General features: G+C 38.6%; 1 protein-coding gene across 2 annotated transcripts in view; it reads left to right on the top strand.

Moving 5' to 3' along the window:
* Nucleotides 1-25950, top strand: part of CECR2 (CECR2 histone acetyl-lysine reader) — a 159764-nt gene that overhangs the window by 114426 nt on the left and 19388 nt on the right. For both annotated transcript variants that reach the window (XM_019757226.2, XM_019757225.2), the window contains exons 3-8: nt 4722-4905; nt 6085-6224; nt 6979-7083; nt 8947-8996; nt 9661-9830; nt 22652-22805. In XM_019757226.2, coding sequence (XP_019612785.2) covers nt 4722-4905; nt 6085-6224; nt 6979-7083; nt 8947-8996; nt 9661-9830; nt 22652-22805 — 803 coding nt within the window. The remainder of the gene's footprint in view (nt 1-4721; nt 4906-6084; nt 6225-6978; nt 7084-8946; nt 8997-9660; nt 9831-22651; nt 22806-25950) is intronic.

Here is a 25950-nt window from a genome sequence, read left to right as displayed (position 1 = left end):
ATTCTGAGTTTATCTTTTTAAGTAACTTGCCACACTTTTCCAAAGTAGCTGCACCGTTTTAAATTCCTATCAGCAGTGTCTGAGGGTTCCAGTTTTTCCACATCCTGGTCAACATTTACTATCTTTTTTTATTTTTAGCTTTCCTGATGGGTGTGAATTGACATATCCTGTGGTAATTTGCTTTTCTCAATGACTGATGATGTTGAGCATCTTTCTTTTGGGTTATTTTTGTTAATATTTCACTTTATTTCCTCTGTTGGCGCTGTGTGTGTGTGTTAGTGGTTCGAGGACTAGTAGTATACATCCTTAAATCCTTAAGTCATTCAGCATTCTTATTGTATGTCTTCAAACCTTATACCTGACACCTCAGACTTCCATAAATTCATACAAATAGTATTTAGGGACCCATCTGGCTTTCGTTTTAGAAAGTCTTTAAAAATTATTACATGTTGGTTTCCAGTTGACTTGTAATATTTTTCTTTGTTCTCCTAGGTAAACATTTATATATATATATATGTAAAATCTATATTATGTCCATGTTTCCCAACTGAAAGATGTATTTTGTATCTTAGTCATATTTTACTTTCATTTGAAGTTGTCGTGATTTTTAACTTATCCTGGCTTTCAGATTGATTTTAGGATATGTTGGATATGGCAGCCACTATGCAGCCCTAGAGAAGAGGTGATATTTACATTATTTTGTCCTAGGTCTTTTTATGATCTTGAAGAATAAACACTATCAAATGTTCTTTTTTAAAAAAGAAAAAACTTTCTATTTATTTGTGTTTTTCCAGGACCCATCAGCTCCAAGTCAAGTAGTTGTTTCAATCCAGTTGTGGAGGGCGCAGCTCACAGTGGCCCGTGTGGGGATCGAACCTGCGACTTTGGTGTTAAGAGCACCACACTCTGACCAACTGAGCTAACTGGCCGCCCCCTCAAGTGTTCTTATAGAGCCTTTTACTTGTTGTTTCTTCTGGAACAGAAATCTTTATCTCAGTCCAGTACTCATGTTAAATGTGGTTTAACGGCGTACGTGTAGTTTTTTCATTTGCTTCACAAATAGCTGTAGCAAATGTGAGACTGGTGTTTTCTCATTTCATGTCCATTGTGCCGCCCACCATGCCATGTCTTAATGCTGCCCTGCAAGTGGACCGCGGATAGATGCCCTTGTGTGTCTCAGAACTAACACAGGCCGCAGAGAACTCAGGAGACTTCTTTTTATCTGTGATCTTCTAAACAGGTTGCAGATAACTAAAATTTATTGCCCTGCGTAGACAAGAGTTCTGCCAGCTCCAGCCAGCTGAGACTTGTGTTAACGTACTTTGCTCAGGTCCTGCCATCCTTGTCAACATGCTCTCACCGGTAGAAGCATGTTCTGTCTGAAGCAAACTGAGGAATTCTCTGCTGGGGTTCTAAGAAATGGCTAACTCTGGGAGTGTGGGAAGGTGGTTCGTTCTCATTTTCATTCCATTATTCTCTCTCTCTGTCCATGCCCCTTTGCCCTTTCCCCCAAACTGTTATAAGGGGAAAGTGGGTAATTAAGAGCTGCTCGTTTAAAAGCATTTGGAACTTTTTGGAACAAGAAAGAAGGTAGACCTGGTTGTGCTCAGAACGTGTAGTTCGATCTTTTTGTTATCATGTTCTGTTGAAACATTTCATTATAATTGAGTAATTTCAGAAAGATGAGAGGTATTTAAGTCATTAAGAGAGATTGCACTGAGGCGGATAGATGAGTGAATGTTCCAGGTGATCTAAACTCCAGAACTATCGCCTGAGACATTGAAAACATATTTTATCTGTTTTTAGCAACTTAGTGCCACTACACTCTTCTTTTAAGTAACAAAATACTAAAAGTTGCTGCAAAATGATGTGTGCACTCATTTTTCTGGAGGAGTGTATGGGCTTAATTAGATTCTCAGAGCTTATGTCCTATAGAAGATGGAGAGCTACTAAGCAGAAAGCATTGAGCCTGATTTTTGCTTTCCTGAATCCTTTTCGTTTCAAATTCCCTTGGCCAGATTGCCCTCAAACATTTTCCCCCCCTTGAGTTGCAGATGTTTTAAAGAAAAGGATATAGATTTATATGAGGTTTATCTGTATACAGGAAATGAACTGTCTTGAATTATAAGCCCTCAAGTATCTCTTGGTAAAGTGGTATAGAGATGCCTTCAGAAACTGTTAGCAAAAGTGATGAAACTGAAACTGGGTAGGCTAATAAGGCTATTGGAAAGGAATCTCAAACATGCAATTCTTTGAGGCAAGTAGGGGCTTTCAGGCAGATTGTAGGCACAAAGGCAACACTATTTGTACACACAGCGTTTGCTGGGTTGTATGCTGGTGCTCCTTTGCCTCACGTCGGACAAGAAAGTTCTCCCTGGCCTGGCCCAGCCTGTCTGCTGCCACATCCTCCTCCAAGGTGGGTCATGGCTGCTTAAGTGATGATGATCTCAGGCATTGATTCAGTATTTATTTTAGTGCAGGAAAAACGTGCCTCGTTGCTTGGGGCACTTGGTGTGCATTAGAAATTATAGGAAGGGAACAGCTAGGGGACTCAGTTGGTTAGAGCGCGAGCTCTGAACAACAGGGTTGCCGGTTCAATTCCCACATGAGCCAGTGAGCTGTGTCCTCCACAGCTAAATTGAAGACAACGAGCTGCCGCTGATCTTCTGGAGGGGCGGCTGGATGGCTCTGTTGGTCAGAGCATGAGCTCTCAACAAGGTTGCTGGTTCGACTCCCGCATGGGATGGTGGGCTGTGCCCCTGCAGCAGCTAAGATTGAAAACGACACCTGGACTTGGAGCTGAGCTGTGCCCTCCACAATTAGATTGAAGGACAGTGACTTGGAGCTGTTGGGCCCTGGAAAAACACACTGTTCTCCAATAAAAAATAATTTTTAAAAAAAAACCACAATTCTGGGCCAGCCCGATGGCTCAAGGCGGTTAGAGCTCCATGCTCCTAACTCCGAAGGCTGCTAGTTCAATTCCCACATGGGCCAGTGGGCTCTCAACCACAAGGTTGCCGGTTCAACTCCTTGAGTCCCGCAAGGGATGATGGGCAGCACCGCCTACAACTAAGATTGAACACGGCACCTTGAGCTGAGCTGCCGCTGAGCTCCCGGGTAGCTCAGGTGGTTGGAGCGCGTCCTCTCAACCCAAAAGGTTGCAGGTTCGACTCCCGCAAGGGATGGTGGGCTGCGCCCCCTGCAACTAGCAATGGCAACTGGACCTGGAGCTGAGCTGCGCCCTCCACAACTAAGACTGAAAGGACAACAACTTGACTTGGAAAAAAGGCCTGGAAGTACACACTGTTCCCCAATAAACTCCTGAAAGAAAAAAAATTCTAGAAAGTATGTGGCAGGTAAAGGGATTTACTACCAAAGATTGTTGTCTTCATACTCCTCGCTACTAAGACAGTTTTTTAAAAAACACCTCATTTTATTTCAAATTCACCATTGCCACACTATCTGCTTTTTACCACCAGTTTGAACTGCTCTTTGCCCATCTCCTCCCTCCTGAAGGGGCCTCACCAGCTAGCTTCACAGGCAGTGGAGAGACCCACTAGGGCCTAGATGCCCGGGCCAGACCCACTAGGATTCAAGCAGGTATTCACATGCTGTGATTAAGTCAGACTTGTGAGGGCCACGACATTTAGAGATATTATGCTGCATTTTGATAGGCTAACAGCACCCACATTTTCCTCAGTTGCGGTATCAATAGGAAGCAAATAAAAGTTTCTGCTCTCTTTGAAAAAGCAACATATTTAATTTCTTATTTGTCTAAGACCCTTTGGTCTTTGATCCATGAATATTTCATCTGACTTTTTCTACTAGTATAACAGCCATAGATTACAAGTAGACATGGTAGCATGCCTCTTTTAAAAATTACATTGACATATAACTCCTGTAGATCTCTTTGCATAGTGAGAAAAAAAAATTTATGTCAAGCATTAGGTGAAATTTATGCAGATTGTTTAATAATTGAGAAACATAATAACCATCTAATAAACACTTTATTATATACAAGGCACATTTAGGTATTAATCAAACTGCAGTGTAGAATTGCCAGTCAAATTCTACCAAAAAAAAATTAAAGTTGCCATCAAACTGTCTTAAATGTTTCCTAAAGAAAAATTACCTTAAAATTTAGCATATAGTATTTTGTAATATGGCCTAACAGAATATAAAATTATAGTTGCACATTGGAGTGAACTCTGGTGGAAAATTTTTTCCACCTTTGCATCTTAACCTTAAATGTAAGTTAATTAGGCTAGGCAGATACTGAGTTTCTTTTATGTTTGCCATCTAAGTTGTAGACCTAATTTTGAAGTGAATATCCATCCAAACTGTGTAGTCTCTCTAATTGTATGAGCAAAGGTAAGACTGTTGCCTCGGTTTCATAATCTATATCATCGATCAGTATAACTTTTACCTATTTCACCGGAATGTGCTGTTTGTGGTTTAAAGTAAAACAACCTATTCTGTGAGAATCTCTTTTAACATATTTATCCTCTTTGGGGTTTGACAATGTAAGGTCCAAGGAGATCGTATTATTGCAACATGAAGTTTCAGTGAGCGGCTTTTAGATCCTTCTTAATAATGTTTTTTCATTTTGTGGTTTTCATGAAAGATTTGTCAACATCAAACTGTCAGTTCTCGCTCCCCCACCCTACCCATCCTTTGTATTTTATATTAATGTATTTTTGTGTTTGGGGCTGTTTGGTTAGGCCTCAGACATTCCACAGCTATCTGGAGGACATCATAAACTACCGCTGGGAGCTGGAAGAAGGGAAACCCAACCCTCTGAGAGAAGCCAGTTTCCAGGACCTGCCTCTTCGTACCCGGGTGGAAATCCTGCACCGCCTTTGTGATTATCGGCTGGACGCAGATGATGTTTTTGATCTTCTCAAGGTGCCTACCTGGCAGGCCCTTTCCCTAGAGCGACACAGGCCAGCAGTCCCAGATGTACAGTGTGAAGATGCTGAGAGGCCAGAGTCTAGCTTGTGTTGCTAGTCTTGGGACTCTTGGTTGATGATAACAATGTATATAAAATATGATCTCTGTAGCCCAGGGAATCCGAGCCATCCATTTATAGGACTGTAGTTATTCTGGTTTCACTTCTATTAATAGTTTGGTTTTGTCTTCCCTTACATGTGCCGAGTCCCACCTGATAAAGGAGAACAATCAGAGTCACCCAGTTTTCTCTCTGTCGTCAGCCATATTGCAACTAAATTAGCCACTGAATTTGTTTCTCTGAAATTTTATTTAGCATAATTGAAATAAGTATTGACAACTGCAAGGACTTTAACCCATATATGTAAGTGGAGTTCATCCCTGCTATCACCTTACAAAAAAGGTACTGGAGAAGGAAGGTGTAGCTACCTCTTCCCTCTCCTTATTCTATTATTGTTACCTATTTTAAAAGGCTGTCTGTGAGGGAGCGTCAGGCTATGGCTTTTCACTCCTGGGGAGGTCAGTTTCTAATCCTGTCTAGTCAGAAATTATTAAATGTGTTGATGACTTCCCAGTTCAGCTTCACTCATGGACATGGTATAAAAATCACTGTGCACAATCTTTGCTGAGAACTCAGGGACTCTAATAGCAGTGGGAAGGCCAGTACAGGTCAGACCCTGGGGTAGATGGGAGCTGTATTGCTGAATCTCAGCTGGAATAAGAGGTTGCTGAAGGATATGATGGAGCTACAATAGAGAATCACGTGCAACAAAGCTTTCTTAACAGCAGTTTTACTCTGATTGCATTCTTTCTTTTTATGGATGCATACAGAAAATAACCAGAAGTCCAAACCAAATATATAATATGTTAATCAAAGTTCCTTTTTATCTTGGTGAAATGGGGACATTGATGGGTTTTGGAAGCATTAGAAATATTTCCATATCCTGTTCTTCAAAGAAGGTACCACTTCTCATTCTGTGTATTTCATTTGTCCTGATTGAAAATTACATGTTGATACTTGGGCATTGTAAAATATGAGCTATACTGAGTATAAATTTTGAATCCTTATTTTAATTTTCTCCTGTTTTGTTTTGTTCCCCATTTCCCCAAACCTCTTTTCGCTGTTCTCGGACCCAGGGTCTGGACGCAGACAGTCTTCGCGTAGAGCCGTTAGGTGAGGATAATTCCGGGGCACTGTATTGGTATTTCTATGGAACTCGAATGTACAAGGAGGACCCAGTACAAGGAAAATCCAGCAGAGAACTCTCTTTGGGCAGGTATGTTCTCTGAGATCAGAGCGGTGATAGTTCTGTCACAAGCATGTCATTAAAACTAAATCTGTAGGAATTCCTCAGCACAAATTTGTTTTCCTTATGAAAGATTTATTCATAGCTATAACAGCATACCTGTGAAGAGACAGATAGCAAGGAGTTATTCCATATAAAAGTGAAAAGGAATTGAATTGTGGTCTCTGCCGACAGAGTGATGAAGGGTGCTGTGTGTGTTGCTGTGAGGTTTTCCTCTGAGGAGCCGCACTTGCCTTCCCATAGATGGCTCTGCACAGCACGTTCTTAGCGGTCCAGTCATTTCACTGCCGCCCTTCCCCTCTTTCATGCTCAATTCTTGAGAACTCCTTTTTCCTACTAGAGTTGGTCTGCTCCATCAATACAAAACCAGAAGGACCTTAAAGAATGCCGGAAACATAAGCCTCACCAAGTGCTCCCTAATTGAGGAAGATCCCTCATTTTCAAGCATCCTGAATGATGCTACCTTCTTCTACATAGATTTTCTTATTACTGGGAGCAGTGCTCACTCTTAGGAAAGTGTTAGGTCTTACTCAGACTTTTATTTTGTAAGATGTCAGTGTTTCAGTGTTTCTCGGTTCCACTTCCAGTAATGGAAGACAGAATATCACCCTGCTCTTCCTGTGACTACTGCATTTAATCCTTTTTAGTAACCTTGTGGCCGGAAAAACTATACTTATTGTATATCCCTTGACAGAACATTTCTGTGTAATATACTGTTTCTTAGGGAAAGTGAAGGACAAAAAATTGTCTTAAATGTTCCTGGGAAAACAGGAAAAAGAAGAGGAAGACCCCCAAAAAGGAAGAAGCTACAGGAGGAGATTATAGTGAGGTAAAAAAATTTTGGTCGTTTGTGACAGTCATAGACCCTCTTGCTGGGTGGGGGGACCTTCATTGCACTTGTTCCTTCATCCTTAATTTTCCCTCGTGCCATGGGAAGGACGTAGGACTTAGATTATGGAGCCCCGGATGAGAATCCTCATGGAATGACTGAGTGTGCATGAGGGAATCTGGAAGCCCGAGCTGGGTGGCCTCTAGCAGGTTACCTGTTGTTTTATCGGCCAGTGCAGATGCTAATGGTAATGATGATCAAATCGGACAAGACAATGAATGTGACAGTGCAGCGGACTTCATGCCATGCATGTGCTCACTTAGTTAGCATGTGTTAACCTAAAATTTGTCGTGCCACATGTTGTTTCATAACAATGGGTAGCACATCAATTCTGTGATTGAGTGCTGACTAATAAAGCCTTTATTGTGTATTTAATTTTAGCAAAGAAGAAGAGATTCTGTTACATTTGGGAAATTTTATTTTATATGTCATTATCTTTTAGGAAATTCTATCATGTGAATCTTAATATAAGAGTTTTTAGACTCTTTCCTATACTGTATAAATCTATTTTTACTTAAGGATCAGATCTGTCATACACCTATGAAAGTCAGGTCATACTCTTAAAAATTCTAATAACAGAGGCCAAATCACTTCTTGCCTCTAAATTTTAGAACTACTAAATAATCTGAATGCTTGAAGTAAGCCAGATTTCACTATTGCTACACCACAAAACAATATTTCCAGGAATCAGATTATGAATAAATCAATCAGAATTTGATATTTTTTTACACTTAAGGATCAGCATTCCATTTAACTTTCCAGAAATTTTACTCCAGATTGCAGCTTTCCTTCTACCAGCACTTGTGAGAAATGGCTTATAATTATATATGTTCTGTACACATGACATCTGTTTCTAGATTTTGTTAGCAGTCTACATACACCTCCTTACATATTCAAAAAGCTGTTTTGTACCTATCTCGATTTCCCTGTAAGTGAAATTAAAGTACCATAGTGTTGGGAATATACAATTATGTTAACAAGCACACGTGGACTTGTGCTACCCTCTACTGGTGATTTTATTCTTTAGAGCTTGTATTCTATACAGTTTTTTACATATTTTTAAATGAAATAAAATGGAAAATTCAGTTTCTGTATCACACCAGCCACATTTCAGTTGCTCAGTAGCCACGTGTGGCTCACGGCTGCCGTGCTAGACAGCGACACTACAGCACGTTTGTTCTCACAGAAAGTTCTGTGAAGCAGTACTGCTTTAGGTAATTGAAAACAAAGCAAGAATGTCCAGGATGATTCCCAAATACAAATGACATGATCCTTAACACTTGTGCTGAGCACTTTTGTATTTTGTAAGTTATTCTCCAGCATCCCTATGAGCTGTGAGGTAAGCATCATTAACATCTCCATTTTATAGGAACGCTAATTAACTTTCCTGAGGTCCTGTGATACGTGGCAAGCCTGGGCTTAACCTATGTTCCTAACCTTCTATGAGGTTCCATTAAATAGGCTTTATCTTCAGCGTAGCCCTGAATCAGGGAGGAGGACGCAGGACTCTCTGCAGTCCTGTTTTTTCTTGGCGTTTAACTGTTAACACTTCACTCCCCTGACTTCAAAAAAATGTTTTAAAAAGTTAATATTTTCCTACAATTGGTTGTTATTGTATATCAGTTTTTCCCTCCTATACCAACACGCTGCATCCTAGTCTTCATTTTCTCAGCAGAATGATTCCTTCTAACCTTGCCTTCGTGATGCATACTCACACACACTCCTGTATCTACTTTATGGGGTAAACACAGAACAAGGTTTGAACATGTCTTTTAATTGTTACTTCCTTTTCCTGTGTTTCAGTGAAAAGCAGGAGGAAAACTCCTTGGCATCTGAGCCACAGACAAGAAATGGTAATGAACTCTACTAGATTTTTTAGAAGGAATAAGTAAATGCGATTGATTTATATGTTATGATGGTGATACTGTCGTTTTGCAGAGTCATACAGAGCAATTAAGATTATTGCAGTGGCCGTCTAATCATCCTCCTTGCCCTTCTTCGGTTCTCTCTTTCTTGCACTTTATCCTGTGCCCATCTTTCCTTCTGACCTGATAACCTGAGATCGGGAGTTGGTCTTTTCACTTGTGCTCTCTTACCTGGTCACAGTATAATAGACACCCAAACATTTGGAGGAATGAGCAACTTCTCAAAGAGCTGCCTTTTTCATGTAAAACACTACATGAAATACTTTACTACACTGGTTTCCAGTCTAGATTTCAGTTCTGCAATCCAAATTGAAAAGTAAATGCATGTAAGCATTTCTGGGATATTCACATCTGTCTTCTGAAGGTCACAATAGTTACATTTGTATTGCCTTTAGTCAGTGTTCACTGTTAGCTGTAAACAGTAGCAGGAAAATCAAAAGTACATATTATCAACCTTAAAATTAGAAAGTAATCGGTCTTTTATTCTGACCCCTGGTTTTGCTCATGACCCAGGGTAAAAATGAAATTGAGAATAAATACTAAAAAAGGTCCTGTGGGATCTATTTAATGAACTTACCCCTTTCTTTTCCAGGATCCCAAGGGCCAGGCCAAGGCACTTGGTGGCTCCTGTGCCAAACGGAAGAAGAATGGAGACAGGTCACCGAGAGTTTTCGGGAAAGGACCTCCCTTCGAGAACGACAGCTCTATAAGCTCCTCAGTGAGGACTTCCTGCCTGAAATCTGCAACATGATTGCCCAGAAGGTATGCGAAGGGACGATTCTTCTCCTCTATATTAGGTGTAAAGCTGCATCATTTAAGGCTTATTCATTAGAGGTTTTGAATACATTCCACTGTCCTGGAAGTGGTGTGACCATCATCCTGTGTCATCTGGAGAATTAAAATGTGACCTCATGCCACCCATTCTCCATCACTGCGGGCCACATAATTTAATTCTCCTTATCCAAGAAGTCCTCAAGGTCCCCATCCCCACCCAGTACTCACAGTGGCTTTTCACAATCTGGTACTAGCTTTCCTTCTTCCATAACCGTCTCATAAAATGTTCCCTGAGCCCCCAAGTACAAGGTTGGACAATTAAGTTCTCATCCTAGATAAAATGCTGCACACCTCATTGCTGAATATCACTACGGTCACCTTCGAAGTGCTCTCCTTGGGAAACTACGCACCAATGCCAGTGCCTAGTCCACCCTTCAAAGCAATTTTGGAACTCTTTATCTGGAATGGCCATCAGCACTATCGTCGTATTACCCTTGATGTCCTGAATGTCATCAAAATGTCTTCCTTTCAGTATTTTCTTTATCTTCAGGTAAAGAAAGAAGTCATTGGGTTACAGATCAATAAAAATTTAGCAACAAGTTCTTGAACTTAATTGTCAGACCTCGTGTGTCTCCTGTTGCCCTGTGCATACTTCCCTGTATGGTTTTTTAAAATTATTATCTTATTATCTCTCCCCCTAAACAACAACCTCTGGAGAGTTGTCTTTGTAGTTCCAGTGCCAGGCCTTTTTCCACCTGAGCCCTGTTTGCCCTTTTTTCCAACTTCAGGGCAAATTGTAGTTTCATAAACTGAATGTCCTGTGTTTTCATGTATATACACCCTAATTTGAGGCTTTCCAAACATCTTTCCCCGCTACTTCTCTACCCATTCAGAAACTGCTCTCTCAGAAGCCCCACTTAAGTCATTTGTCTCCGTTAGCTGTCCCCATTCCTCCCAGGCTTAGGGTGGTCGTCCCTAATGTGCATCCTCAGCGCTTGCTCATTCCATTGTGTGTGATTTAATCTTTAGGTTAGGGACCATGTCTTACTCATCGTTGTAACGCCCACAGCACCTGATATTATGCCTTTTCTGTGGCAGATGCTCAGTAATAGTTCACATTGCTTATTTCATTTCCATAAATCTAATACATGTTAATAGAAGACAGAAAAATTTGACCTCCTGCCAATGAAATCTGAAGAGAAAGTATTTATAAATTATTTCTGCAGTATCTTCAGGGAAGTACAAAATGACAGATATATACTTAATTTGTTGTGAATTTAATGATGTTTCTAACCCTAAAGCAGGCTGATGCTCTAGGGAAAATTCTAAAAAGTCATTTTTTGCTGATAGCAGTAACTCAAGAATTAGAGTTTCGTGTATGAGCAAAAGAATGCATTTCCCCATCAATGTACTTAATTCCATGTACTATAATTACACTTCGTTTTTGTGATCTGCAACTCACTGTGACAAATTTATCCAGGAATTAATCTAATTTTCTTAAAATAGCTATAATACAGTGATAGTTTTATAACTTTATATGACCTTGTCTGTGACTTTGTTAATATAACTAATGGTGATACATTAACTCTTCTGTAAGTCATGTACCTAATTAGCTTTTATAATTTCTGCTTTTTTACTGCAAGATTCAATCTAAGATTTTTGGGGGATAGAAGAACTAAGGGAAGAAACTTAAAAGCATAAAACTAATAGTTTTGATACAAAAATTTTCAAGAATTGATTCTTTACAAGAGAAGAAAAAAATAAAACAAGATAAATGTAATTCTTAAGAACCATGAAATTAGGAACCAAAAGAAGAAATAAAAGATTTGATATTTTGAAAGACATACAGAGTTCTAAGATTGCAAACTTCAGTGAAATGGGTTGTTGATTACAGAAATAAGAGACTCTAAATTGTGCAATATAAAATCTTAGCAGCCCTTGTAATCATAGAGGAGGTATTTTCACAAAAGGGTTCCGTAAAGCGTCAGAATCATTTGAATTTATTCACAGGTACAGTTTTCTAAACCTTCAAGAGAAGATGATTTCCAAACATTTCAAAAATGAAATAGTTACGTACCCTGTTCATTCAGATGTGAATACCTTTAACTCTATTCCTGATAAAATTAAACACAGTCTCTTAATTCATTATGATAAACGTTAAGTCCTTAATACTACCAAGTATAATATCTTCACCAAAATGTAACACATCGTGATCCATCAGGGTTAAGCTTATTAGGATTATTGTAAGTCTCGTACAGTGTAATATAACACAAAAGAAGAATAAGAGGCAACATTTTTAAATGTTTTTCCTGGAGGAATGTAAGTCTGCTGATGGAGTGTATGAATTAGAATTTCTCGGTAGTGCTGGGTTCCTAGACTTCCTGCCTCTCACTCACCTGGTGTGCTTACTCAAAGCTCAGATTCCTGCTTCTGGACGTGCCCAGTGCCCACCAGGACTGTTAGAGGCCATTTGTGTTCTGCAGTCACAGAAGCTCTTCAGGTGGTGCTTACGCATACTAAAGTTTAAAAAACCACTGAAAATAAACCACATTACAGTAGCAATAAAACAGATTTTGCTGTGAACCCAATTAGAGCTGTCCAAAGTCAATATGAAAAAGCTACAAAACGATTAGTAGATAGAATTCATATTTTTAAAGTCTCATGCACGTATGTTAAGACCTCTCCGTTTCTGAAAGAGTAAGTTTACATGTCAGCATTCACCAAGATAAATTGAGATTTATCTTAACTTTAGCCAAATCCCAGCATAGTAAAAGTTTTACTTCAAAATAATAGGTTAATGTAAATATTGTAAGGCAGGAGCAGTGGGATTCATAGTAGAAGCATCCTCAAAGGTCCATGGGTTCACTGACAAGCTGTCATGATGGTTTGCTCAGGCAGTCCGGGATACCAGCAGCCACAGTCTCTGCTCAGCCTTGACACTCGGTGCTTGAGTTACATGGTCATCACTGGTTAGTTCCACTAGCTTTACAAACCTGTTTGTATTTATTGTACTTTTTACTGAATTTATGCAAGTATGAAACCAATAAAATATGAGCATAAAAATGTCTATAAAAGGTTTTTATTTTTAAAAATGATTCAAGATGAGTTGTTTCTAAAAAGTTGATTGTTGAATTAGGGTAAGGCTTCTGTGTTTGGATAGCAGGTCTCCTCAACATCTCACTTTCCCTAAAAAATAAAAACCTGAAAGGACAGATAGAGGTTTAAGAGGGTGATTTAATGAAAAGAATCATAAGAAACGCTTCTCACTGGGGCTGTGCATTGAATATTGGTGAATGGCAATCCATTTATACATTAAAATAAGTGCTTGAAGTATATGTATTTTTTAAATTCTTTGATTATGTTAAACTGCTAGTACCCACCTAATTGTATTGGCCAGAAGGGGTTTATTCTAATAATGAAAAATGCCTGTGATTCAAATGTGAAATTGAAACATATCAGTAAAACAGAATGTCATGCTCACAAATAGACACCATCCAGTATTAAAATATAGTATATAAAAGAGGCACAGAACACATGGGACAGTGGACAAAGGATTAATGTGGTACAGTGGAAGTCAAGCTTTTCTTTCAAACTTTGAATTATGATGCTGCCCTCTTCTAGCTATCCCTTTGGATAAGTTACTTTATATCTCTGAATTTCACATTTCTTATTAATAAAATGAAATGCTGTAACTTCATACAAGTTTTTGTGGAAATTACACGAAAGGACCCATGTCCATGTAGCTAGCATAGTACTTAGCCAGCAATCAATAGGCACTTGGTTACTTCCATTGTTTATGGTGATGGGTAACTGATGGGAAATTTTGGTGGAAAACTAAATCCACATTTCTTAAATAAATTTAAGTCAGAAGAGAGGTAAGCAGATGGGATAAATCTTCGAGGGGTGGTACCCTTGTAGACTTTAAAATACTAAAATAATCAGAAGGTTGGGCTTGCTTTGACCATGTTAAACCTTTAAGGTAAAAGGGAATGTAGGCTAGCAAACACACTTTTGATGATGTTGCGGTCTGTTATTTAGATGGCTTATAACCATGAGGTCTTTAACAAATAAATTGACAAAGGGTACGTATAGTTAATGCGTACAAAAGGTGGTAGCAAAGCATGTAGGGAAACAAGTTCACCTTCTGTATCAAGAATACCACTTTCCTCATTAGTCGCTTTTATCTAATTTGGCAAATTTGGAGTCAGGGTGGTATTGGCCTCTTTTGCTACTAGCATGGTAAACTGGCCCAACCCCTTTGAAAAAGGGTTCCATGGTAAGTTTTTACCTTTCAAGTTCAAGAGCTCTTGCTATTGTGGTCTTGAAGCATATAAAAGAGTTGCTCAGGCATATTTGAGGAAACTACTGAGGTAGTTTATGGGGCAATGTGGGTCATGACATCATTTGACAGTTGGCCTGCATTTCGCTGAGGCCTAGTCATTCTCAGAAAAGCTTTCTAAAGTGTCTGTCTCGTTAAATCTATTGCCACTGTTTGCAGTGTGTTTAAGTTGTATAAAGCCCCCCTCATTGTCATTGAGTTTATTCCATCCTTTGTTCCTTTACCTTGTTGATGCTTCAAGTCCAAAGATTTTCCATTAAGTGGTGCCAAAAGCAAACCTGTGTGATACAGACACTGACACTTGAAGCCACAGAAATTACTCAGCTGTGAGGCCCTGGCTTACCACCTCTCTCATCCAGTGGTGACATTGTGGGGCTTGTTCCACAAAAATTCCAAAACTGGGTCAATTATATGGTAATGGAAGGGGAACTGACTCTGGGAAGTTACCACACAATGTGATATAGACGTGATGTATTATAGAATTGTACACTCGAAACCTGTGTAATTTTACTAGTCATTGTTATCCCAGTAAATTTTAATTAAAAAAAAAATTCCGAAACTCACGTTGGCTTCAAAATAATCACTAGCTTCAGAGTTCTCAGAGCTCCTTAGTTACAATTTCCTATAGTGATCACTTTCAAGCCTCTTAAATTTTCTCAGAGCTCTGATCTTCTCAGACAAGCTCTCTGATTCCTTGTCCCGAGTCTTTTCCTCACACTGTTTTTCTTTGGTTCCAAGCCTGTGCTGCTGCTCTTGTCACTGCTGCCACTGAACTGCCTCTAAACGGGAGGTTTGCCTCCTGCTACTCATAATGTCCTCTTCAGAGCCATTCCTGTCACCAAAAGGTGATAAAACATGGCTTCCCCTTAATAATGTGAAAGTTTAAACACTTACAGGAGTTTCTCGCCAGTGATAAACATTAACAAAGGAGACACTTCGTGTCTTAATAGTTTTTTGGTTTTTGTATTTTTAAGAGAATGAACTGGCTTGGTACCTTGGGTTCAGTGGTTGCTTTTACTGACTGTCCTATGGACACCTTTGGTCCTTGGCTTAGTAAAGCCATCTCCGTTGTGCCTTAAAGGCCACTCTTCTAATGGCAGCAGCAGTGGCTGAGAACACCCTAATCTATCTCTGTCTCACTGAGGGGAAAGTGTCCATAGCGCACAAAGGCAGAGTTGCATCCTAGGTGGACCACCTCCTGTCAAATCCATCGAGGTGAGTGTGTGTGAGAGCAGAGAGAAGGAATTTTAAGTGTTCAAAAGGATTGTTCCATCTTATTTCATGTACTCCTTTTATTCCTAACTATTTATCTTCTCTCCCCCTCCCCCCACCCCATCTCCGCCCCCCCACCCATCTCCGAGTCAAGCCACTGTTTCTCAGTCTAGTTGTGGAGGACGCAGCTCCCTGGCCCAAGCTGGTGTTATGAGCCTTGTGCTCCCCCGGCTGAGCCAGTCGGTTACCGGTAGCTCACAGCACTCTTTATTTATCTTTACCTCATTTTTAAAAATTTCAAACCTTTATGGAACATTCTTATACATAAGATGCATTTCTAAAAAGAGAAGGAATTTTAAAAATAGGCTATGAGGTCAAACTCTTGGTTCTTGCAATCTTCTGTGATGGTAAGCACATCCATATTTAATGTAGATGAGACTAATAACATACATATATAATAGAAGTTTATGAATATAAAGATGGAAAGAATTAGTGAAGAAGGGAGAATTGGGGCAGGCAGAACTGTCTCACCTGAAACCTGTAAGGTGGCTAATATTTTGATGGTGGACATTGGGGTGGAGGAGTAATAGAAACAAGCACAGAGGCAGGATAGTATGTAATGTCAGAGATGTCAGAGAACAGTGTTTATTTGGATATCGCTGGCATGTAAGATGTTGTAATATATAGTGGAAGAAAATGCTGGAACAATCAGATTTTGGAATCTTCTGACTATCATGCTTATTATTATCTTCAATAGGCGGGCAGTAGGAAGGGGCATTATGTCATTAGATCTTTATTTTAGGAAGATACCTCTTGTGGTGCCATGATGAATGATTTTTGTAAGGAAGAGCTGGACGGTAAGAAATCATCAGTTAATGAGCAGTACTTCCGGCAGGAAATAGTGGAATCACTGCTTTGGAAATGTAGGTCTAGAATGAAGACAATGAAACAAGTTTGGTGGGAGGAAAGTTTGATTTGAAAGTATGTAAGAGGGGCAAGTTGCAGGAAGTTGAGTAGTGAATAAAAGAAGAGTTCTTACTGATTATCATGCTATTTGTCGTTTTAAGTATAACAATGAAAGAAAACAAAGCAATCATGAAAAAGTAAAGAGGAAGTAGGATTGAGAAGAGCTGGTGGCAGGTTCTTGGGGGTTTTTTTGTTTTGTTTTTTAAAGATTTTATTGGGGAAGGGGAACAGGAGTTTATTGGGAAACAGTGGGACTATACTTCCGGGACTTTTTCCAAGTCAAGTTGTCCTTTCCATCTTAGTTGTGGAGGGCGCAGCTCAGCTCCAGGTCCAGTTGCCGTTGCTAGTTGCAGGGGACGCAGCCCATCATCCCTTGCGGGAGTCGAATTGAACTGGCAGCCTTTGTGGTTGAGAGGATGGCGCTCCAACCAACAGCCATTCGGGAGCTCAGCAGCAGTTCAGCTCAAGGTGCCATGTTCAATTTTAGTTGCAGGGGGCGCTGCCCACCATCTCTTGTGGGAGTCGAGGAATTGAACTGGCAACTTTGTGGTGGAGACCCCACTGGCCCATGTGGGAATCGAACCGGCAGCCTTCGGAGTTAGGAGCATGGAGCTCTAACCGCCTGAGCCACCAGGCCAGCCCTTGACCTTCTTACTCCAACTGTAACAGGCATTCTGGCATTGTAACGTTTTCTAATTCTTTTGGGTATTTTTAGTTCTCTAAATCTTAAGCTTTCTTCTTTTTTTTTTTTTTTTTTATATAATTGACATACATTATAGTTTTGGGAATACAACACAATGACTTGATATTTATTTGTATATATAGTATATTTGTATATACAGAGGGTGCCAAAAAAATGTACACTTCTTTTAAATTAAAGTTTATTGGGGTGACAATTGTTAGTAAAGTTACATAGATTTCAGGTGTACAATTCTGTAATATATTATCTATATCTCACATTGTGTGTTTACCAGCGAGTCCTCTTTCCATCACCATATATTAAAAATGTACACATATTAAGAGATGTTTCCTATGTATTACTCTCTGAAGTTGAATTACATAGCAATGTGTAGTATGGTGTTCACTCAAAAGATGGTGTTAATCAAATGAATGCTAGTGTCGTTCATTGTATTGCAATTTTAATACAGTTTTCCTTTCATAAAATGTGTATTCTTTTTGGCACCCTCTGTATATAAATGCTCACTGCAATAAATCTAACATCACTGCACAGTTACATTTTTTTTTTTCTTGTGATAGGAACTTTTAAGATCTACTCTCTTAACAACTTTCAAATATACAATATAGTGTTACTATAGTTACCATGCTGTGCATTACACTCCTATGACATATTTATGAGTTTGGTTTTTTTTTGGTTTTATTTGTTTTAGATTCCTCATACAAGTGAGGTCATTTGGTATTTGTCTTTCTCAGTCTGACTTATTTCACTTAGCATAATGCCTTCAGGGTCCATCCATGTTGTTGCAAATGGCAAATTTCCTTTTTTATGGCTGAATAATGTATATAGTATATGTACCACATTTTCTTTATCCATTCATCTATTGATGGACACAGGGTGCTTCCATGTCATGGCTATTGTAAATAATGTAGTACAGATAGATTTTTGATGAGTATTTTTGTTTACTTCAGATAAATACCCAGAAGTGGGATTGCTGGGTCAGCTTGTAGTTCTATTTTCAATTTTTTAAGGAACCTCCATACTGTTTTCCATAGAGTCAGCACCAATTTACGTTCCCACCAACTGCACAAGGGTTCCCTTTTCTCCATATCCTCCCATATTTTTGATAATAGTCATTCTGTCAGGTGTGAGGTAATACCCCATTGTGACTTTGATTTGCATTTCCCTAATGATTAGTGATGTTGAGCATCTTCATGTACCTGTTGGCGATCTGTATCTCTTTGGAAAAATATCTATAGAGATCCTCGGCCCATTTTTTTAATTGAATATTTTTCTGCTATTGAGTTGTATAAGTTTTTTTTAAGATGCTGTAAATTCAGGTTACTCAACTAGTACATCTTATGTGCTTAGCATAAATAGTAGTGTATTTATAAGACAACTAAGTAGACATATTATATGATTCCGTGTATGTGAACTATCCAGAGTAAGTAAATCCTTGGAGACAGAGCAAGTTGTTGGTTGCCAGGGGTTGGTGGAGTACCAAAAGAGAGTAGCTGGTTAATCATACAGGGTTTTATTTTGGGGTTCTAAAAATGTTTTGCAACTTAATATACGTCGTGGTTATATAACATCGTGAGTGTACTAAATGCCACTGAACTGTACGCTTCAAAATTGTTAACTGTGAATTTTACCTCAGTGAAAAAAATGAGAGTAATCTTTACCTGTTTAAATGGTGTCGAGCCTCTCTCTGACCAGAAATCATTTACATCTATAATTTTCCTAGGTTTTAAAATTCCTACTTCATGGTTACCAAAATATCCTAAACTGTTTATAGTCAATTTTGAATACCTCACCTTAAAAATCTGCAAATTCTAGGGGCGAACAGGTGGCTCAGTTGGTTAGAGCTTAGGCTCTGGGCAACAGGGCTGCCGGTTTGATTCCCACATGGGCCAGCAAGCTGCACCTTCCACAACTAGAATGAAGTCAATGAGCTGCCGCTGAGATCCTGGGTGACCAGATTGCTCAGTTGGTTGGAGCGTGGGCTCTCTACCACAAGGTTGCCGGTTGGACTCATGCAAGGGATGGTGGGTTCCGCCCCCTGCAACTAACAACGGCAACTGGACCTGGAGCTGAGATGCACCCTCCACAATTAAGATTGAAAGGACAACAACTTGACTTGGATGGAGCTGATGAGAGTCCTGGGAAGAACACACCACTGTTTCCCACCCAATTTAAAAAACAAAAAGTCCTGGAAATACACACAGTTTCCCAATAAAGTCCTGTTCCCCTTCCCCAATAAAATCTAAAAAAAATAGGGCCGGCCAGGTGGCTTAGGCGGTTAGCGCTCCATGCTCCTAACCCTGAAAGCTGCTGGTTCGATTCCCACATGTGCCAGTGGGCTCTCAAACACAAGGTTGCTGGTTCAATCCCTCGAGTCCCGCAGGGGATGGTGGGCTCCGCCCCCTGCAACTAAGATTGAACATGGCACCTTGAGCTGAGCTGCCACTGAGCTCCCGGATGGCTCGGTTGGAGCGCATCCTCTCAACCACAAGGTTGCCAGTTCGATTCCTCGACTCCCGCAAGGGATGGTGGGCTGTGCCCGCTGCAACTAGCAAAGGCAACTGGACCTGGAGCTGAGCTGCGCCCTCCACAACTAAGACTGAAAGGACAACTTGAAGCTGAACGGCACCCTTCACAATTAAGATCGAAGGACAACAACTTGACTTGGAAAAAAGTCCTGGAAGTACACACTGTTCCCCAATAAAGTCCTGTTCCCCTTCCCCAATAAAATCTTTAAAAAAAAAAAAAATTCATTGTTTAAAAAAAATCTAAAAAAAATAAAATAAAATCTGCAAATTCGAATCTTTTGGTGCTTTAACATAATTTAATTTTAGACTTTTAACAAGGATCACATAGTGGAAGGAGTAAAAAAAATTAATAAAGATTATGTCATTTTAGAACATGTAATACTAGTTGATTTTCCCAGTTTCTTGGGGAAGGAGTTGTTCCAAGTCCAAAAGAATTTACATTCTCTTGTAGAAAACTTGGGAGACTACATGTAGAAAACTGTAGAAGACAATAGTAATCTCACAATTCAGGAATCCTGCTTTTTATTTTTATGTATTTGCTTCAGGTCCTTTTTCTATGCATTTATTACAAAACGAGTCAAATTGAATATTAATTTGTGACCTGTTTTTTTCATTATTTTAAATGATGTTGACTTTAATCTGGTTATAGAAATGTTTTTGCCTGCCTATCTCATTTTTAAGATAAAGTCATAGAGGTAAAATTACTGTTTATGGTTTCTGATACATACATCCAAATTGTGCTCCAGAAGCCCTGTGCCCCAACAGATTAGTAACACTTACTTTACCTTGTCCTTACAAATGTATCACTTTTTGCCATCTTCAATAATTTTTTAAGTGAAAAGGCTATAGGCTATTTTACTCTTCCTTTGGATCATTGGTATGGTTTACCTGTCTTCTATGAATTTTGTATTCATGTCATTTGTTTTGTGTTAAGTGATTTGTAAGACATCTTTACATTCTACAAATAATAAACAGTCATATTTGTTTTAAAAAGATTTATTTTTTTAATATTTTAAAGATTTATGTAATTTAACTGTTTTTTCTCTTTCCCCCTTCCATTGACTATAAAGCGTGCAACATCCCCGTGTTTGTTTTCCAGATGATTCTTTAGTGACTTCAAATATTTCTATTCATGAGTCATTGGCTTGCATTTCTTTAGTCCTTATTAAAATGGTGATCCTATTTAATATCCCCTTATACTGGTCAGAGGAAGGATAGTTCCTGTTTTACCTTCTGTCCTTCCTCACTGAGGGGTAGAATGCACGCACATCATCATTTTATGTAAATGACACATATCTTTTTTTCTCTTTCATTGTGTCTGATGTATAGAAGGCACTACAGTCTTATTAGAGTGAAATAATTTGTTTAATAAGGCTTTGTTTTCTTATTTTTACTCCTTTCCCCCCACCCTATGAATTGATACATTAAAAGTATCTGTTTGGAGTCCCTATACAACTGAAAGGAGCAGAGGCTTTAGTTTGTTAACTGTGTTCCATCATAACTTCTCAACTGATTAAAGATGTTGCCAGGAAGATGGAATAAGTAAGGTCCTGGGGGGCTGAGGGGGTACAGGGAATGGTACTCATAGATGCAGAGGAGGTGCTGAACTGGCATCTAGGAGGCCATAACTAGAGGTGCGTTCTTCAGAAGGATTGCCCTTGCTTCATGCCAGGAGCACCCCCATTCCAGAAACAGTATCTAGCGTATCTTACTGACTAATCTTTCTGGTTCTAGGATAATGATCTTAGAAACTTGAATTCTGTTTGCAATGTTGAGGCTCCTTATGAGTACAGTGTTATGTATGCAATAATAATGGTTAATTCTTTTGTTTCATTTGTATCTCTTTTTCATTCCAGATTTTACCTTGTAGGTAGCTAACTCTTTTTTAAAGTCAGGCTCATAGAATTTGAATGATAAAAATGACTTTGAAAAGGTCTCCTCTCCAGGCAAGATAACTTCTGCAATCTGAGTCAAATGAGAATCTAAACAGGTTTTCAGAACTATAAAGGAAATAATATAAAATTTTACAGCAGTGTAGGTGTTTAATGATGACTTCTGTAAATGGTGATCTCTTATCCTTTTTTCCTCCCCACATTAAGACCACTTGAGCAATTCCCAGTATAAAACTTTAGAAAATATATCTGACATAAAAGATTATTGGGTTTTCTTCCTATTGAAAAGATTCTTTAAGAAAAGCTTCGCGTTCCTGATTAAGTTTCAGTTTATATACGTTCTCTATTGTGGGCAATAGTTATTACCTCTTAAATGAAAAATTTTAAAGTTCTAGCTTTCACATCAGCACAAAAGTCAAGGGCAGAAATTGAAAAACAATTTTCAGTCCTAGCTTCAGTGTTCTGCGCTACAGAATGGCTCAGAATGATATTGGAAAATATACAGAGTAAAACTTTCACAAATTATGTTGATTGTTCTTTTTTTTTCATTTGTTTGGTTGTTTACCTTTTATTTGGTTTCGTAGGCAAATTCCCGGTGTATTTAAGGCAAATGGTGGCCCTTCCTACCAAACCTCCAATTTTATACATTGTTTTATTAATAAAGAAAAGTGTAAAAGTTAAGGGTTTCAAAGTGATGCACATTGTTGAAATGGTGTTCTCTCTGGCGAATATCTTTCATCCTTTCACTTAGATGAGGGTACTTTGTAAGATTTCACTTTTATCAGATAGTCTCTATGAACAGTGTCTTTGAACTGCCTCAAGTTGTTCTTCTCTGGTTGGGCATATTTTTCACAGGATTACCTCCCAAAGACTATAATTATGTGACTCATTGGGCCTGAAACTCTTAACCTGTTTTAAATCTCTGTTGTGTTTTAATATTAGTTTTTACATATATATATGTAAATATATATGTAATATGTATATATATATATATTCATTCATATGTGTTCTTTGATAAGATGATAAGATGAATTTGTAGTTATGATATAAATTTCCTAGCTATCAAGTGTTTATTGAATAGATTGAATTCAGTAAAAATTGCATCTTAACTCAGAGTGAAGAACTGATCTTATATTGTTGTGTATTGACTCTATATACCTGTTGTTTCCTCACAGGAGACGCCTATGCTTACCAGAATAGAAAAACAGAAGCGCAGAGAGGAGGAAGAAGAGCGTCAAATTCTTCTAGCGGTGCAGAAGAAGGAGCAAGAGCAAATGCTAAAGGAAGAGAGGAAACGAGAGTTGGAGGAAAAAGTGAAGGCAGTGGAAGGTATGCGGGCTTTCTGCCCAGTCTAGAGAGGTACATGTGGTCTGAGAACAGCCCTCCTGCAGCCAGAACCACATCGCACTGGGTTCTGTCATTATCCAAGCTGTTTCTGGCAATTTCTGTCTTGTAAGTTGTGTTCTGTCTTTTTTATTCATCTGGATCCAATATCGTTGCCATTGCATTCCTGCTAAAGCACTTGTGTTTGTTATTTTGGGTTTTCCTTTCAGTCTCTTGCTGCTGTTCTCGTCTCTGCTGTGTCTCCTGTGTAGAAAATCAAAGCATTAATGGCAACAATTTCACAGATTATTTTAAATACAAATGAAATTTGCTTAAGAAAAGTCTTACGAGATTTTTTTTTTAGGTATGACACTATGCATATATAGGATATTGTTAATTATGAGGGCATAGTTTTCTCAGGTTGAGGTCCAAGTCTTAGTCTTGGTGTAATGAGATTTTTCTTTCATTTGTAGTGATAGCAAAGGATAACAACGGTCTCTAGATGTGTTAGGCAGCAGTTATATTTATAAGCTGAACCTGATATGTCATGTGATAATCATTTGGCTTAGTTGAATACCAACCAACTAATACTTAATTTTCTTTTAAAGTATTGAACTTTTAAAAAATTTAATAAAATAGCATAACGTGCATTTGACATTTAGGTGGTATTTCAATGCAAACTGTAAATAAATTTAGGCTATAAAACTTAAAGAATTCTTTCTAGTCTTATGTGCATTTTTACTCCATTCCTAAGTAGTCCCTTCTGTTTCTTAATAGGTTAACACCATTACTACCTTGCCTTCTTCATTCTAAAATCCATAGTGCATTTAATCTGCAGATTTAACCTATGTGGTATATTCACCTTGTAAGATTTTGCATATATTTTATTTCCAGCGCTAGATATTGGCTCTTAAGTCTTTTTATTTTTCATTGGGATTCTGTAATTTTCAGTGAAGTTATTATTGAGTACACTGTTGTCAGTTTGACTTTTAAATATATAGATAGGTCCAAAACTTACTGTTGTGGCTTAGTTTCAGTGCCTGTAAGATTAATAATACCTGTGTTATAGATTGTTCTTTAAATCAACGAATATTTTTTGAGCACCCATGCTGTGCCAAGCACTGTTGTAGGGACAAAATATTAAATTAAATAAGTTACCTCCATGGAGTTTACATTCTGATGGTGGAAGGACAGAGGGTAAACAAATACTTTAAAATCATAGTGTTGAGTGACCTACAGAAAAATAAAACCGGTTTAGAGATAAAGAGTGACGTGGTATGTATAGCACTTAAATAAGATTGTCAAGAAAGTCTTCTGAAAATGACATTTCATAATTAAATGAGTGGGTGCCATGTGGGCGTCTGACAGGGAATAGCGCTGCAGGCAGAGGGAGTGTCAGGTGCGCTGGGGTGGGATGTGCGGCAAGAAGGCTGGTGTAGCAGGGTCAGTGAGCAGAGCAGGACCACTGGCAGGAGCTCAGTGCAGAGGTGAGCCGGGCTCGGACCCGGGAGAGCCGTGCAGACCTTGTCAGGGGTTAAATGAGAGAAGGACAGTCCCTGCCTAACATACACACAGCAAGCTCTCGGATGAAAGTCCCAGGGAGGAAATGGGGAGAGAATTTTTGCAAGGTATAAAATAGTTATCACAATAAAATTTTCCTGATTTCTTGGCAGCTAAGTTTAGAAATGGGGAGATAATAGATTATTTACTAGTAGGAGAGTTTTAAGATAATACAGAGAAACAAGCTTTTTCTGACATTATATTCTAAGGATTTCATTATGTGGGTCCTTTTACTATAATGACTAATATTTGTGTTGAGGGTGAATCAGAACATTTTTCATACTGATGTTTAAAATCTGTCGATAAAAGGAGCAAACAACTTACTAACAAAGTTTGTTTGGTTATATGCTTCTACATAATGGTGGGAGTCCGTCTCTAGTAGAAGGGTTCCCAGAAGTGGCTGGAGGGAGGGCTTATAGCTTTCCTTTGTTTAAAGGAGTTTGAAAGGGGGGAAATTGATTAAGAAAGGTAGAAAGAAGAAGAAAGGTAGAAACAACTCAGATGTCCGTCAGTGGATGAATGGATACACAAAATATGTCATCATGTTTCCATTAAGTGTGGTGGTTATCATATTCGCCTCACAGAATGTGGTATAAATTTACAATGGATTTTTTTTTGGCCTTAAAAAGGAATGAAATTCTGACACATGCTACAACATGGATGAATCTTGAAGACATAATCCTAAGTGCAATAAGCCAAGGGAAGAGAGACATAGGAAGTTATTGTTTAGTGGATCCACAGTTTCTGTTGGGGATGATCAAGTTCTGGAAATGGATGATGGTAATGGTTGCACAATATTGTGAATGTAGTTACTACTGCTGAATTGTACACTAATTTGTTAAAAAGATAAGTTTTATGTATTTCTTACTAAAATTTTTTGAAAAGCAAAAAAGGAAAGGCCACATAAATGCACTGCTACTTATTAGTATTGCCTTTGTATAAAAAGGATGTTGCAAGACTGAATTATAAATATTCGTGGTAAGTCAGTATGGAAATGGACATTATTGAGATTTTCTCATTCTCTCACTATAGTTGATAGGAAATCTAAAAATTCTTGCCTCAAATATGTGTTTTTTCTATTTGTAATATGTTATCTATATGTTATTTATCAGGAACTTGTTAGGGGAACCGAAAACCAGCAGTAAGTTAGTGGGCAGACTGTTACTAGGTTGAATTGTGGGTATGGGAATCTCTTCCCCTCCCCATGAGTGATACCATCCATAAATCCCTGCGAAAGATGGATAGAAAATTAGACTTTGAAAGCACACGAGGAAGCACCACTGTGAACAATGGTTGGTATGTGCAGTGGACAAAAAAGAAGTATATTTAGCATGATTAGATACAAAAAGGAAAGAATTGTAAACGTAAGGGAAAAAAATAACCTTGATGAAAATACAGGCAGATTCAAAGGAAATAAATAGAGCTCTTAGAAATGTAAAGTATGGTTATCAGAATAATAATTCAGTAACTGGGTTAAATAGCTTAAGTGTACCATCAAAGAGAATCTGTGAATAGGAAGAAATATCTGGGGAATTCTATGAAATCTAGCCCTGAGATAAAGAAGATGTATGTAATGAAGAAAGAAGTTACC

This window comes from Rhinolophus sinicus, linkage group LG02 (genome assembly GCF_036562045.2).
Source record: "Rhinolophus sinicus isolate RSC01 linkage group LG02, ASM3656204v1, whole genome shotgun sequence".
Lineage (NCBI taxonomy): Eukaryota > Metazoa > Chordata > Mammalia > Chiroptera > Rhinolophidae > Rhinolophus > Rhinolophus sinicus.
The sequence above is the reverse complement of the archived record's forward strand: the minus strand, read 5'-3'. Positions and strand labels throughout refer to the sequence as shown.